Source organism: Phalangium opilio, unplaced genomic scaffold, assembly GCF_054372755.1.
Source record: "Phalangium opilio isolate 3A_F unplaced genomic scaffold, DU_Popi_V2 ptg000217l_1, whole genome shotgun sequence".
Classification (NCBI taxonomy): Eukaryota; Metazoa; Arthropoda; class Arachnida; order Opiliones; family Phalangiidae; genus Phalangium; species Phalangium opilio.
Genome location: NW_028324218.1, coordinates 12,828,258 through 12,843,676, shown reverse-complemented (window position 1 = coordinate 12,843,676; position 15,419 = coordinate 12,828,258). Strand labels below are relative to the sequence as shown.

Sequence of the window (15,419 nt, the reverse complement as noted above, 5' to 3'; positions counted from 1 at the left end):
TCTGAGGCTCAGATGAAGTTAGGTTATTTTCGGTTTATACAGGGTGTTTCGGATAAGTCTGCCATAAAATATGGGACGTGTTATTTGAGTCGGACTGAGTGAATAGTGTCAAAGAACATGGGGTCTAAAACATTTTGTATCCTAAGAAACACTACCTCTAAAACCAAAAAATTGGTACACATGTGGAGTAAGACATATCAGGGTGCCCATCTTGTTTAGACAATTTCAATAGCCTCCGATCTAAGAACGTTAATGGGCGTTTAACTAGCAGAAGTGTGTACGTTTAAAGGTAGAAGTGTGCCTAAGTTAGTAATGTAAAAGTAGTTCAAAGTGCATTAGCACAGGAGTGGACATTTTGAACAATATCTTTAGATGACGGTGATTATCTTAAAATACAAGTTCGTTAAAACACCCAGCACAAAACTGAAGGAATTTTTCCATCTTCAACAATTTATACCTGAGGTTTTCGCCACCCTCGCTGATATCATGAGCCAAGCCTTTGTCGGTAGACAGAACAAAGGATCTTAAATGTGAATGTTCCAGAGCGGCCCATAATTCATCGTCTGTGTGGGTCTCAAAAGGATCCAAATTTAACCTTAATGTTCCTGTAAACAAAACTGGATCCTAGAAACAATAATAACTCGTTAAATAAAATGTAGTCTAAATCAGGAAAGGAACAGTAAAAAATCGAAGCACGCAGTTCGTTCAGCTACACTCATCCTCAGTTGGGCAAACCGTCGTAAATGGTAAGCGTCACTTCTCGTTGTTCAAGAGGGTACGTTAACAATATAGAATATATAGAAAACCGTTATTTGAAACGGGCAGGTTTTTAGCAAGCTCCAAAACTTTCCTTTTACAGTATCCGTGATTTCTATCTGGTCTTAAGCAAATCGAGACCAATAAAAGTCAACATAAAGTATAATTTGACTACAAAGGATCGTTTATGGTACTATGCTAGATTCCCACTTTATCTAATACATGACGGCAAAATTCTGTATTATTCGGTCGAGTGAGAATCAAGCTTAACCAAGAATCGATATCTAGTTTACTGGGGAGAAAGTATAAGATGCCTAAGTATTCGCGAGCCATAGTTTCAGTCCCCCTTTCAAAATACAAGGGGAGACGTAAAAGGAGGCCGGGCTATGTCGCCTCTCCTCAGTCGGAAAATACATAATTTTCGTCATTCGCGTCGCGTTGACTAGAGTTTTCAAGAACCAATGAGATACTGGTTGTAATTTAGGGGCGGGAATTAACTCCGGACCTACGTTTGCACTGGAGATAAAACTGGAAATGTGGCTAAATTATAGCATCTCCCTATTTAACTAGAGATCGCTTCTTGCTAAACAAAATGTAGTCAACTTCCATAAGGGTCACTGTCACGAAAAGCGTGCTTTTTCATTTAAAAAATAAACACCCCCCCCCCCAGATAAATACCTGTGGGATAATGGTTAACTTGGACCGTAGGTCGTAAAGTCCCAGTTTAGAAATATCTATGCCGTCAATAGTAATGCAACCAGTCACGCTCTCAATCAGACGGAAAAGACACAGTGTCAATGACGACTTTCCAGCGCCGGTTCTTCCAACGATACCAACTTTTTCTTTAGGGTGAATGTCGCAAGTAATTTTCTTGAGGACCAAATCCAAACCATCCCTGTAGCGAACGGAATAATCCTGGAACTTGATATTTCCTTCATAAGGCCATGATTGGTCTGGTTTCGCATTTTCAATTCGCCGAGGAGCCTGCAGTAAAAGGTTAGTTGTAGTTAAACTGTATAACAATTTTCATTAAAAATATTCCACGCATCTCACTTCAGTTGGCGTTTTTGTGTACTCTAAACATCTTTCCACAGAAACAATATTGGTTTCAACATCAGCTGTAGATCTTACTAGCTGATTTAAAGTGGCAGTCATCTGTTAAAGAGAAGTACTAAATTTTTAAACACCAATCTTTAAAAATACCAAAAGAATCAGTTGTTTTTGTGGTTTTACCGGGTGTACCTCATATGAGCAGTTCCCTGTAGAGCAGTTCTCGAAATAGCAACCGCGATCCCTAAAAAACAACGAAGGAGTTTTTCAAAACTGCTGTTTTAGAAATAGCGGCTGCTGTTTTGGGAAATAGCAGTGTTTGTGTTGAGTTTTGCGCATTTCTTAACAATACCGTTGTATTCGTTGGTTTCAAAAACTACCTATTTCTGTGATCATTTAATCAGTAATGTGACCTACTAACGGATCGTGTTTATGATTTTTTTTAAAGTACATTTAAATATTGTACTATTCTTCAGGCTGTTATCAGTTTACAATAAATAAAAGGTTATTTTATTTCGTAAGTAGATAATTGTAAACCGTAATATTTTGCAAAAGGCGTAACATTGTTACACCATTTCCAAAATATTACTAACCTAAGTCTCACCAAACGAAACAAAACCTAACCTAACCTGACCTAATACTATTTAGTTGAAATAATCAACTTTAACCTAACCAAATTATCCATATCTGACCTAGTTCATTTTGAGTTCACATAACCCAGCTGGGCAAGCTTACACCATAATATGGTTTTTCGCATATCTGTTTTTCCGCTCTTTAGAGAACTGCTGTAACGGTACGCCGCGTTTACGAGAACCGCTGTATCGGTAATTGCTGTAATGCCATTTCGGGAACCGCTATTTAGAGAACTGTTGCTATGAGGACCGCTATTATGAAATCCGCTCACAAGGGAACTGCTCATGTGAAGGCTTCCCGTTTTACCATAAGATTTACCATATTTATTAAAAGCTCTATCAGAATGTTTTGAGATTTTACTAATGGTCTCGTTGAACCAGCGTTACACTTAAAGCAAGTCTCGGCTGTGGTACCATGCTCCAACAAGCATACCAAAGGTTGGTTCTTGCCTTGTGTTGAAGAGTAGCCAGCATGTTAGGGTAGCCACCGGAGCCGACATTTGCTTTAACGTAAAACAACCTGACAAAACCCTTGACAGAGAAATTTTATGGGCTTCTAACTAAGCGAAATAATATGCTTGTGTAAAAATTTATTGAAGTGCTTCTGAGTTACCGTCAGTGAGTAACTTATGGCCAATCCCGCGACACCAGGGCTGAGAGTGTCCTTGGACAAAACAGCAAAAAGCGCTGCTAGGAATGATATTGTGTAGCCTAGAAACTCCAATCTTATAGCTAGCCACCTAGAAAAGAAATAACCAAGAAAAATATATAATTGATGCAATTAGGAAGATCTAAGTACTGTTAATCGGCGGAGCGGGCTTATAAAATGCGTTTATGCGTATAGTTCAACTACCAGGCTAAGCTTTTTGGCACATCTTATCAGGGAGGAGTGAGGCGAGAGGGAGTAATAATGTAAATAGACGGGTTGGTTCGCTTCGTGGCTAAACTCGTCTCTCTCCGGCGCTGGCTCAGTCACTCGCCGCGGTGTCCGCACGCATGCGTAAAATTTAAAAACCGGCATTGAACTCGAAGTGGGAGCTGGCGGTAGACTGGTAGTGTACTAGTGTAGTTAACGACGCCACTCGCGCATGCGCGTTAGCTAGAAACGAGGGGGGAAAGAGATAAAAATTCCTACCCTGCCTCCTTTTCCCTTCCATGTATATTACTGCTTCTTTAATATTAGAACAACACTCCCTCTCACCTCACTAATCCCTGATCGTGTGATGCATATCTACGATGAAGCTATTCGTTTAACCTGGCCTGTAATAGTATGAATACAAATATTACGTTCGTCTTTGAAGGGGGAGTGAAAGTAAAAGGATTCTGGCAATGGGATATTTTACGTTCGTTCGTTTTTTAATGGCTAGGATTATAATAGGTCAAAGTCAAAGTCAAACTGATATGAAACGTGAACACAACACAATAAGAGTATTTTAGAATTTAGATAAAATTAACGGTATTAATACCTATTTGCAGTTAAACTTGGGAAGAAACTGGTGTGATTATAATCCACCCGATTGTTCGACTCTTCAATAAAAATGTTAGTAACTCCGAAAGCCCTAATCGATGTTGATCCACTGACACTTTCGGAAAAGTGAGTATAAATAGGAGATCGAGACACAGATTCTAGCCGTTTCAATTGCCGTGACGACGCGATGTAAAACATCTGTTATAAACTGCTATTAACAATTGACTGAAAAAACAATGACAAATAAAGAAATCTTACTTGAACTAAATAATAAATTACAGCCAAGGGTATGATCATCAAGGTGAAGTACCACGTTTGAAACGAAATAAGTATTAGCGCTACTATGGCGCGAAATACATTGATTAGCCATAGTCGTAAATTGAAACGGATAACGCTGTCAATGGCGTCAATGTCTTTTGTGAATCGATTCAAAATTCTTCCCATAGGTGTAGTATCGAAGAACGACATGGGTGCTTTTAAAATGTGTTTCAAACTTTGGTTGTGCAATAATCTGGATCCCTTTAGTGTGGAGATAGACAGGGTAAGCGAGGCCACCATGACGAAAATTGCTATATATCAATATTAAATATTAATATTAAATCTCTTTTGACCCGGCTAGAAGTCCAAGCTGAACCATGAGTTATTACATATCAATAGATATAAAACGAACAGTACGATTGCATTTTAAATCCGAGACCTGGCCCTACAGCGCCTTCGCCATAGCTCATCCTACACCTCTAACGTCACTACGTCTTAGCTGATTGGCTGGCTCGCGTTGGATTAAAACCATTGAGAGGCTAGTCACTCATCGTAATCGGTTTACACGGCAAGGCCTTCAAAAGCCAGCCTTTTTATGACAGTGAGGTTATCAGGGCATTCACATATAAGAATAAATTTATTTCTGAACATATATATTATTCACTTTGCTTTAATTTTTATAATCTCGCCGCGACCAAATTAAGCTTTACTCAAGGCCGCCGAGAGAGGAGAAATTCTCTCGATGGCCCTGAATTTACTTGAAAAAGTTACGTAATTATGTGATATTTCACTTACCTTCACCACCGCCAAGACCACCATAAACTCCAAGCCTGAGATCCCTTAGCTTCGTATCATTGTAGTTTCGTGGATCTAGAGAGTCGTCACTCCATTCGCTAAGCCAAATGCTGGATCCAATACTGAATGCGTGTGCTGATGCGAAAGCCACTACCACCCACACTATACTTTTCCAACCACAAGCCCGAAAATATTGTAAGTAGACATCAGTTTTTACCTATTAAGAGAAGGTACACAGAAGTTCATATAGTAGAAGTTATGACTCTTGTTGGCAGTTGGTTGAGAACTGGTGTGCCAAACTAGTTTTAAAACAATCTTCATTACCAGTTCGAAGCGATTTCGACAGCCCCGTTGCACACTTTAAAACGCTTCTGTTAGTGCTGTCTCCCGGGACCGTTGAAAATACCCTTAAGACTATTCTCAGCCCAGTTGAAATAACCTGAAAACTAGCCTCATCTAAGTTGATTTAACCGTGAAAACAATCTCATCCCAAGTGAAATAACCCTGAGAACTAGCCTCATCCCAGTTGATATAACCCTGAAAACAAGCCTCATCCCAGTTGATATAACCCTGAAAACAAGCCTCATCCCAGTTGATATAACCCTGAAAACAATCTCTTCCCAGTTGATATAACCCTGAAAACAAACTCTTCCCAAGTGAAATAACCCTGAAAACAATCTCTTCCCAAGTGAAATAATCCTGAAAACAATCTCTTCCCAAGTGAAATAACCCTGAAAACAATCTCTTCCCAGTTGATATAACCCTGAAAACAATCTCTTCCCAAGTGAAATAACCCTGAAAACAATCTCTTCCGAAGTGAAATAACCCTGAAAACAATCTCTTCCCAAGTGAAATAACCCTGAAAACAATCTCTTCCCAAGTGAAATAACCCTGAAAAAAATCTCTTCCCAAGTGAAATAACCCTGAAAACAATCTCCCCAAGTGAAAAAACCCTGAAAACAATCTCTTCTCAAATAAAATAACCCTGAAAACAATCTCTTCCCAAGTGAAATAACCCTGAAAACAATCTCTTCCCAAGTGAAATAACCCTGAAAACAATCTCTTCCCAAGTGAAATAACCCTGAAAACAATCTCTTCCCATGTGAAGTAACCCTTGATAATCTTGTCTCAGGTGAAATGACCCTGATCAATAATCTTTTCTCAGGCGAAATGACCCTGATCAATAATCTTGTCTTAGGTGAAATGACCCTGAAAACTAGTCTTGTCTTAGGTGAAATGACCTTGAAAACTAGTCTTGTCTTAGGTGAAATGACCCTGAAAACTAGTCTTGTATTTGGTGAAATGACCTAGAAAACTAGAATCTATGCTCCACACTAGCAACTTCAAGAAACGGCGTGTCTAATAAATTTTCGAGAATCAGTTTTGTACACACTTTGGAAGCGTTTGGAATCGCTTCGAACCGGTTTCCATTGTAAGTGTGAATATAGCTTAAGTCGAGCAGAGTGTTCTGGGTTTTTTTACTTATGGGTTTCTTTGGTATAAAAATAAAATATCTTACAGAACCAATTTCCGAAGTTTCATCATCAATTAATTTTCTTCGATCGACATCTTCTTTCGTTGGTCTTCCTACTGTATGAGCTGATGCTGGTTGACTAGATATAGTTGATGAACGTCTTCTTAAACCTTCGCTTACTGATATTTGCCTACTTGACGATGTAAATTTACTTAAACGTGGACTCTCTGAGTGGACTGCATCGCTGTCTCCACTGCTTAGTTGAGATATTTGTCTAAAAGCAAATAATTACAAGGCTTATTATGTCAATTATAAAAAAACGTCTTGGTTTAAAACAAGTCCGAAAAAACAAACAATATGAGTGACATTTATCAATTGACTGAAGTTCAGATATTGCCATTTGTTTAAATTGGTTTTATTCATTTAATTTTTAATCACTATTTAATTCAATCAACTGATTTTACTGTTAATAGATCTATTCCCTCTATATTAATTGAAAAACCTACATGTCTACGCGGATACTATTCATAGATAAATCTCACGGGATTCACAGAAGATGGTGCAGTGTTTCCCTAAGTGGTCGATATTGCGACACGTATTTTTCCCGATTATAAATACATGACATATTTCTATTGGAAGTTTTTTTTAATTTCATAGAACTGAAGTTTGAAGAATTTTTATATTTTGATTTGAACTATACGGGAAAACGTTTTGCGAAAATATGGTTTTATAACCTCTGTTGAACCATGAACATGCATAAATAGTAACATAATATGGATTCTCAAATAGGGAAAAACTGCTAGCCAACCCAAAGAGGTTTAGGGAAAAGAATTCAGAGTGCACGGTGGGTTTCTCAAATTACTATTTTAACAATTAGAAGAGGCGTACTTCGTCAGTTATATTACTTATGATAAAACATTTAAAACCAATGACTTACCTTACTAAATCAGGAACACCAACATGAGCGGCAATTTTCTCCATTACTTGTAATTCATTTAAAGTAACATCTTGCGACTCATTGACTTGCGACAGGTGTTGAATCAAGAATTCTGAAAATTCGCCCTTTCGAGACAAAAGTTCAGTGTACGATCCTTCTTCGGTAATTTTACCATCCTTTATCACAATAATGGTATCGCATTCCGGAAGTACTGTGATTCTATGAGTGACTAAGATTCTGGTTTTGCCTTTCAAGAGTCCATTGTGACTGATAACGTCATCAAAGATGTCTTTACTAACGTGCGCATCAACCGCGCTCAAAGGATCATCCAGCAGATAAATGTCGGAATCACTATACACGGCTCGTGCCAAACTGACCCTTTGCTTTTGACCACCACTCAAATTAATACCCTGGAAGTATAAATAAATCAATTGAAATTTGATTGTAAGTTGGAAGGACAAATCATCGCTTCTATTAAACTATTTCAGATTTAATTATGGAGCAGATACCGGATTAGGCAATTTTCCGCTCAAAATAAGTCCAAGATAAACATGGTTAAGATTTGGTTTTACTAACTCTTTCAGAATACGAACTGGTAAAGGAGTTGAAAGCTAGAACCTGGTACAGTCGCAACACGAAGGAACGAACACTACGCATTATGGATTGTCAAATTGGCCCAAAAGCTGCCCACAATGTTTAGTACTCCAGAATATGTGGCGTTGCTCTAAGCAAGTCCGACTTGTAGGCCTAGAGCTAATGCAAGTCTCTGGTGGCACCCTTTGACCAATTCCTCAATTGGTCAATGGGGTGTTAGAATTGCAAATATCCAACAGCCCATCCTGCACTTGTCCATTCACACCCACATGTAGATAAAAATTACATCAATGGAATTATTCTTAACCTTTTCCCCAATTTCAGTCATGTCTCCTCCAGGTAGAATTTCAAAGTCAGGTTTTAAGCAACACTTTTCAATGACACTATTGTACAATGTTTCATTTTTGTTCTTCAGAAACAAGATGTTACTTCTGAGAGAAGCGTTTTGAATCCAAGCTTGTTGAGGCACATACGCTATTCTTCCCTACAAAATTTTAAAACGTAAGATCTCATTTTCTATAGAGTATATTCAAAACAAGTACGATGACTCACATTAACACTGACATGCCCGGACAGTTTCACCATGTCACCTAAAATGGCTGAAAGAAGTGATGATTTTCCTGAACCAACTGAGCCAACGATAGCCACCAATGAACCCTTTTCAACCTTTAATGTGACGTCGTTCAAAAGTGGTTGTTCGGTTCTCGACCATGCGAATGATGCCTTTGAAATTTTTAGCGGAGTTTCTGATTTAAAAAATTTCAGGCAAAGAAATAATTAGTTGGGTAAAGTACGGATTGATCAATTCAAATGAATTTAAAACTCACCGCCGTAATTATTATTAGTGATTACGCCTGAATCTAGTTCTTCACAACTTAAGAAATTGTTGATACGCGTTAGAGAAACATGGAACTACAAAAAAAATAAAATTTTGGACTTGAATTTAAATCTACATTAGTCAATTTCACAAATTATGAAACGCGGTGCTCAGAATTGAATAACCATTTTCATGTCATAAGAACAAATGGTTAGACCAGTGGTTAGACCTTATTTTACTAGTATATTAATTCAAAACATAATCTTCGGAGATTAACATTCACTTCGTAATACTTTAAGGGTTTTGGGGTAGAAAATATCTCAATCTTTTAAAATCGGGGAAAAAAAGTAGGCAAAAATTGTACTGACGGGCGAAACTTGGCCCCTTTGCTGCTAGCACTAATACAATCAATGATTTTTCTAAAGAGATCTCATATCTGTTGTTAGAGGACCAATTATCCAAGACAGTGTAGCATGTCTTGGATTGGATTCGATTTACTAATCTGGTTTAGCACTAGAATCACCCATAACTTGGATTTAGAGCACTTATCTAACTTACCATTGCCGCAAAAATGACCACTACTGGTAATAAGGCAAAAGGAACTCTAAGAATGTTGAACAATGATAAAGATACGAAAGCTGTATTCGCATCCAAAATGTTATTCGGACTTATTAAGACGAACATGGCAAAACTTGCAAGTCCAACCTGTTATTAAAGAAAAGGTTAAACGTGAAAGACACGTAGATTTTGCTTCCCACCCTGAGCCAAAACAATCCCTTTAATCGATTCGATACAATAAAACTCTTTTTTGAAGAATAAAGTTTTAAAGAAGTTGGGAAACCAGAAAAACCTCTCCAGTCGAGACGAGATCTATCTACCCACTTAAGAGTTTTTTTTAATAATTAAATAAATATAATTGATATTAATTATTTTAATTGGCTGTAATTTACCTTAATTCAAGTTAAGTCGTTTTAAGAAACGTTATTCCAAAAATCCTTTTACACATAGGTGTTGTTAACGTTTGAATTTTAGCCTTCACCTCTTTAACAACAATTTTTGGAAATTTAGGGAATATCAGAGAGAATTTATCATAGGGAGTGAAAAATGAGGAATATTATGAAGCTCAAAAATCATGTGATCAACAAAACTGGCCAGGTCTATTTCCGGTATAATTTTTTGTGGCCCCTCCCTCTAGGGTGGGTCTAGAATGTTGCGGAAGGGTCTAGGGGAGATGCGCACTACCTTTTTAGGGAAAGGGAAACGTCTGACTTAAAATAACTCCAAATGGCGCCAGTCGCGCTCGAAATCGCGAAACCTTATTTGGTAATTGGACAACCAACAGGGATTGAGGGCAAACTTTAAAATTTAGAGGAGAGTCAATTGACCGGAAATTTACCTGGCTAATTTTAGCGTCGCAGCCTACTTGTTTGAGCTACATTGTATTTAGCACTGTCAAAGGCAAGAGCTTCCATTCCCTATTATAAATTCTCTCTGGTAATATGAAGAGTGATTGATTCCCGATAAAGGGTAAGAAAAAGCCCAATTGTGTGAATCTTTCGTGGAAGCCCTGCCACTGGTAGGCTAGACCTTTCTCGCAACCCTAGCTGGTCACCGCGTATATATTAACCCTAATGATGATCTATATTATAGCTTTCTGTGAACTGCGTACACGCTTTCTCCGATTTACCAACTGCGAACGCGGTTACAGACACACACACCCAGACACGTCTCCGTAATGTCATCGTCACTAGGAGAGGTAAAAACTAGTCGTGTCTTGTAATTTTTACGCTTCTTCTCGAAAAAAGAGTGGTTCCATTTTCATTTTATTCCTTATTTTATACACAGTTCCCATTTCACTAATTTCGTTGAACCCACATTATGAGAAACATTGGTCCTTCTTTAGTTATAAAAGGAAGTTTATGTTTTGATTGCAATTGCAAACGAAATGGTTGCCAATTTAGTTGAAGTGAAAATCATGAAATATTTTGGAGAAAAGTAAAACATTTTTTTCAAATATGCACCACGTGTCCATCTACAGTAGTAATGGGGATACGAGGCATTGACGTTAATGCCGTTTTCCATTGGCTGATAGGCAGGGCCGTCTTAAGTGCTATATGGGCCCCGGCCCCCTGGGCAGTGCAGTATATTGGACCCGCTAATCCCCTATACAAAACAAATTAATCGAGAAATTAAAATATTTATTATTTCCTTCAAACAAAAGTCTACAAATTTAACAGTCAACGCAAAGTCAGAAACATTTGCGCACTTTCTTCCTTGAAAATTCCTTAACAATTGGATCGAAGTCGATCGTTTTTTGGTTCGCCATTACGTAATTCACGTTTGAACACATATTTTGACAAATATCTTGTCTTGGAATACTAATGCTTTCTCCATCTGCTTTATACACTTGGCGTGCTTTCATGGTTCTGACAATATGTCGGCCCATTTCGAATCCAGCAATCAACTGTGTTAGGATTGCCGATTACCCATAGCCCTGCATCTGTTTCTTGGAAGGAAGATGTTTTCGTTTCACATTTAGGCACTTTCACTGGTGGAATATCCTCATCTGGATCAGTTGTAGGAACAAGTGATGACTCCACTGCAATGTCGGTTGAACTGCATGACTCCACTGCAATGTCGGTTGGAACTGCATGACTCCACTGCAATGTTGGTTGGAACTGCATGTGGTAGTCGTTGAGGGCTTCGGTGATATTATTGAAAGAGCAATTTTACCAGGCACTTCTCATTGCATTTTTATGGCACCATGATGTTACCTTGGGAAGTTTGTTAGCTTTCTCTTTCTCCTTCGCAGCTCGTTTTATCTTCTGAGCACCGCTCAAAGTATTACGTTTCATTTTTGATTTGATCACTACTAATCTCTATTTATAGTTTGTCTAACATGTCAGCCATAATTTTATTCATAACATGCATTATATTTTAAACAGCGTTTTCTACTTTCAGCAGGGAAAGAAATAGACTTGTACCCTACGTCCCACCAAACAGCGAGAATGAGCGAGAAAATTCCAGGTTTTCTCTCTGCGCATGGGCAAAATGACAGTATAGACTGAGTCGGTTTTAGGGTGAAGGTTTCAAACTAAAGAAATAAGCCGATATGCGGTTTTGAAGTGAGGCCATGGGGAGGGGGGATAATGTTACAGCCAAGGCATTGGGTGACTACCTCATAGGTCTCATATTTTTAGTTTTACATTTTTCAAGTTCGATGGCCAAATTTTTCATTGAAAAGACTGTATGACCGATGGAAAGTAGTTTTTATTTTCTAGTGGTTTTCTTATGACAAGAAATGAAAAAAGAGTATTATTTGACAATTATGGGGCCCCTGTTCTTAAGGGGCCCCTGGGCCAGTGCCCAACGGGCCCAATGGATAAGACGGCACTGCTGATAGGAATCTGCCACCTTCGAGCAATATTAAATTAGACGTATATGCATTTAAAAAAATTTTAAAGGAACTTTCGTTCCGTCTCCAAGAAAATTAACCCATAGTAAATAGCAATGGAAAATGGCTTACAGACTCAATGGAAAATGGCTTACAGACTCCATAGAAGGCGGGCACGTCAAAATTAATTGAAATACATCAGAGGCAAATGACCAAGGATAGGCGTGCTTGAAAGAAACTTTCTTCGTGTTATTTCGAAAACGAGCACCTCAGGGAATTGGTGCTGCAATCACGCGAAGACAAGGATAAGGTGTCCAGTCCCACGCCATACGAAGTCTTTGGATCTTGGTATCACCTGGTGCCTGTGACACACAACAAATAATTTTTACCCACCCTCTGTTGCCTTCTTTAAATTCTCTTTATAACCAATAGGAGAATTCGCGTTAGCACATATGAAGCGTCTAACGTTATGGTAAAAATCTATTGAACAACACTGGAAAATTCCGTCATGTGGATAAGTAATCCAATGAAATTTTTTAGAGCTTATACACGTTATTTTATCTTTATCCATACTCGAAAATTATCCACAGAAATTACATGTTAAATTGTATTATATCCACAACTTTGTTTATAAATAATCGGTTATCCACCAAAATGTGGATAATGGGTAGAAAATGCCGAGCACTTTTTGCCCCCAATCCATTAATACCAACCTAAGTTCTTAGATATGAGACTTAAAATTAACTTACGAAAAACGGAGCCGATGTAAGAACAAACGTAAAAATAACTGAATAATACGCTTGAATGGTAAGAGTTTTCACTTCGTCATCTCTGTGGCCCATGGCCTTCTTCTGGAACGACTCTTCCCAACCGTACAACTTCAGCACTTTGATACCGCTAAGAATCTCATTTATCAGTTTGGTTCGCTTGTCTTTGGATATCATGACAAATACCTTAAGTAAAGTTAAGTCATGGTGTGAAATATAACATATTTAAATATTCACTAAATAGGGTATTTCTTAAATTGTTGTAGAAGCAGAATACTGTAGGGTCTACGATACAATTTGAGTCTAAAATCATCTTCGAATATGCCCTCTTAGCCATCATTTTGGAACTAGAGAAAATAAGATATACATATATCATGCCAACATATTTCAATTTACGAACCTAATCAAATTCATCTCGAAAAACCAATTTAAGAATGAAATAGGTTTAAATTGTTAGAAATTTATGACGATGAACATCGTGGGTTTGATCACCGTCGACAACTAGTTAGTTTAACCCATTTAATTTCAATTATCCATACACTTAAGAAATTCATTCTTTGGAGGGTTTTCTTTCCGAGACCAATTCTGTATTTAGCTTTAACCAGCTTCCTTTGGAAATCATGCCCCATCCATACAACACGACGAAAGCCAACTCGGTCCACTTTCATGTGGTGATGACTAATTCCTATCTACGGAACCTTTCAGTTCAGGACAAAGGCGTACTACCACAAGACCTCAACATATTACCAAATGCATCTCTTATTAAACACGTGAACCGCATCTTTTTAACAAATCCTTTTCTTAAATATATACTGTATTTTATATTTATTCCCTATACCCACTTGGAAATCAGGTGCCAGGTGAGGGTTAGCCTTTTTATTAAGTAACTTAAATTGAATTATGTGTTAATTTTTCCTTAAGTTTCAAATCATAAATTTAGTATATTTCTTTTCCAAAATGGCGGACCGCAGCATAAATTCACAGCACATTTTCGACTCATATTGTCTTCTAGAATTGTAGTACTCCGTTCCTACCATTCAGAAACGCATTGTGAGAGTGATTTTCGAGGAACATTTATTTAGTCGATGCCTAACTAAAATTAACAAGTCGACCCAAGGGATCGTAATAGCAGCCACATCGTTATCTATTTAATTAGCACACAAATAAAAAGAAAAAAATTCAAAGACCCTAAAAAAATCTGAAGTGCGCGACACCACAGATAAAAATTCAAAAGTATACGACCCCACAGATAGAGACACTTAGAGATAAACTAAAGGATGAAAATTCGAATGTTCTATATAATCTGTATGGCTCAGTGGTAGCGTGTCTTACTGCTGCGCCAGCGACCCGGGTGCGATGTGAAAATATTTCAATTAAAATAAAATCTCTAACTGAGCTCCGCTACCCCTATTGGTGGGTTGAGGCACTATCGAGTTCCTTTTAAGCTAAAATCTAACGATAACGAATGCGACAACCACGGCCAGCCACTACTACTACTACTACTACGGCTCGTGTCAAACTAAGAGCCTCATCGTATACTACGATGTAGCTAAAAGGAAGTCTTGGATATTCCTCATGACGTGCACTAATGGGTTCGAAAATTACTTTGTGATGCTTGGTTTGTCTAGAATTTAAATAATTCGCAAAAGAAAATACATTTAAACCAAAGTCTCGTTCACGTAGACTCACGTAGAATACTCTGACACTCATTGACTCAAACTAAGGTACGCTTTGAATTCTAAGTAGAAATAAAACCCAACAGTAAGACCAATAGTTAAGTATAGACAAACTAAGACCATACAATAAATTTTGAAGTATGTTTCTAAAATGACGTAACTAAAACTGTCTGTGATTGGGAGAGAGCTCGACTTCCGTCATCTGCAATGTTGACAAGATTTCAAGCACTACCACAGACTAAGGTGGGCTACCGAGATGTTTTTATGGAGTAATACTTCACCTGGAGACCTCTAAGTTTCGATGTCATGTACGCATTAAGCGGCACTAGTAGAATTAGGAAGCCTAATCCAGCCAAAGAGGAAACTCCAATTTGCTGCCATAGGAAATAGAACGCTATCACCATTTCTAGCGGCGCAGACCACACCATATTAGCAATTGGCATGAAATCCATAAATCGCTGAATATCAACTGACATCAAATTCACTATTTCTCCAACTGTATAGTTGCGCCTGGCTGAGCTGGATAGAACCATTGCCTGTAATAATGGTTTCATTAAAAATACCAAGAATATAAAAGAGATAATAATTGTAATGAATCCCCAGCCACAGAAACTAATATCAAACGATGGAACACATTGCTTTTGGCTAATTGGAGAGTGGAAAAGACCAGCTAATGGATACTTCAAACCCTAAAGAGTAAAGGGAAGGCTTCGACACTAAAACAATTGTGCCATAGTATGGCGAGTTTAATTTTTTTGTATAACAAATTCTCTGATCATGTGAACGTTAGGCCTACCTCGT

General features: G+C 37.9%; 1 protein-coding gene and 1 long non-coding RNA gene across 3 annotated transcripts in view; both read right to left on the bottom strand.

Moving 5' to 3' along the window:
• Window positions 1–15,419, bottom strand: part of LOC149616653 (multidrug resistance-associated protein 1-like) — a 31,695-nt gene that overhangs the window by 2,659 nt on the left and 13,617 nt on the right. For both annotated transcript variants that reach the window (XM_089857424.1, XM_089857425.1), the window contains exons 12-26: window positions 14,900–15,154; window positions 12,925–13,128; window positions 9,340–9,486; window positions 8,792–8,876; window positions 8,517–8,710; window positions 8,272–8,448; window positions 7,371–7,780; window positions 6,479–6,707; window positions 4,960–5,176; window positions 4,165–4,475; window positions 3,905–4,104; window positions 3,052–3,178; window positions 1,810–1,911; window positions 1,435–1,740; window positions 458–624 (exon numbers count right to left, since the gene is read on the bottom strand). In XM_089857424.1, the coding sequence (XP_089713550.1) occupies window positions 458–624; window positions 1,435–1,740; window positions 1,810–1,911; window positions 3,052–3,178; window positions 3,905–4,104; window positions 4,165–4,475; window positions 4,960–5,176; window positions 6,479–6,707; window positions 7,371–7,780; window positions 8,272–8,448; window positions 8,517–8,710; window positions 8,792–8,876; window positions 9,340–9,486; window positions 12,925–13,128; window positions 14,900–15,154 (3,131 nt within the window). The remainder of the gene's footprint in view (window positions 1–457; window positions 625–1,434; window positions 1,741–1,809; window positions 1,912–3,051; window positions 3,179–3,904; window positions 4,105–4,164; window positions 4,476–4,959; window positions 5,177–6,478; window positions 6,708–7,370; window positions 7,781–8,271; window positions 8,449–8,516; window positions 8,711–8,791; window positions 8,877–9,339; window positions 9,487–12,924; window positions 13,129–14,899; window positions 15,155–15,419) is intronic.
• LOC149616654 (uncharacterized) lies at window positions 9,502–12,906 on the bottom strand. Its single transcript, XR_016376082.1, has 2 exons — window positions 11,556–12,906; window positions 9,502–11,482 (listed from the first exon to the last, which is right to left on the bottom strand). It is a non-coding gene; the product is annotated as an uncharacterized LOC149616654 (long non-coding RNA).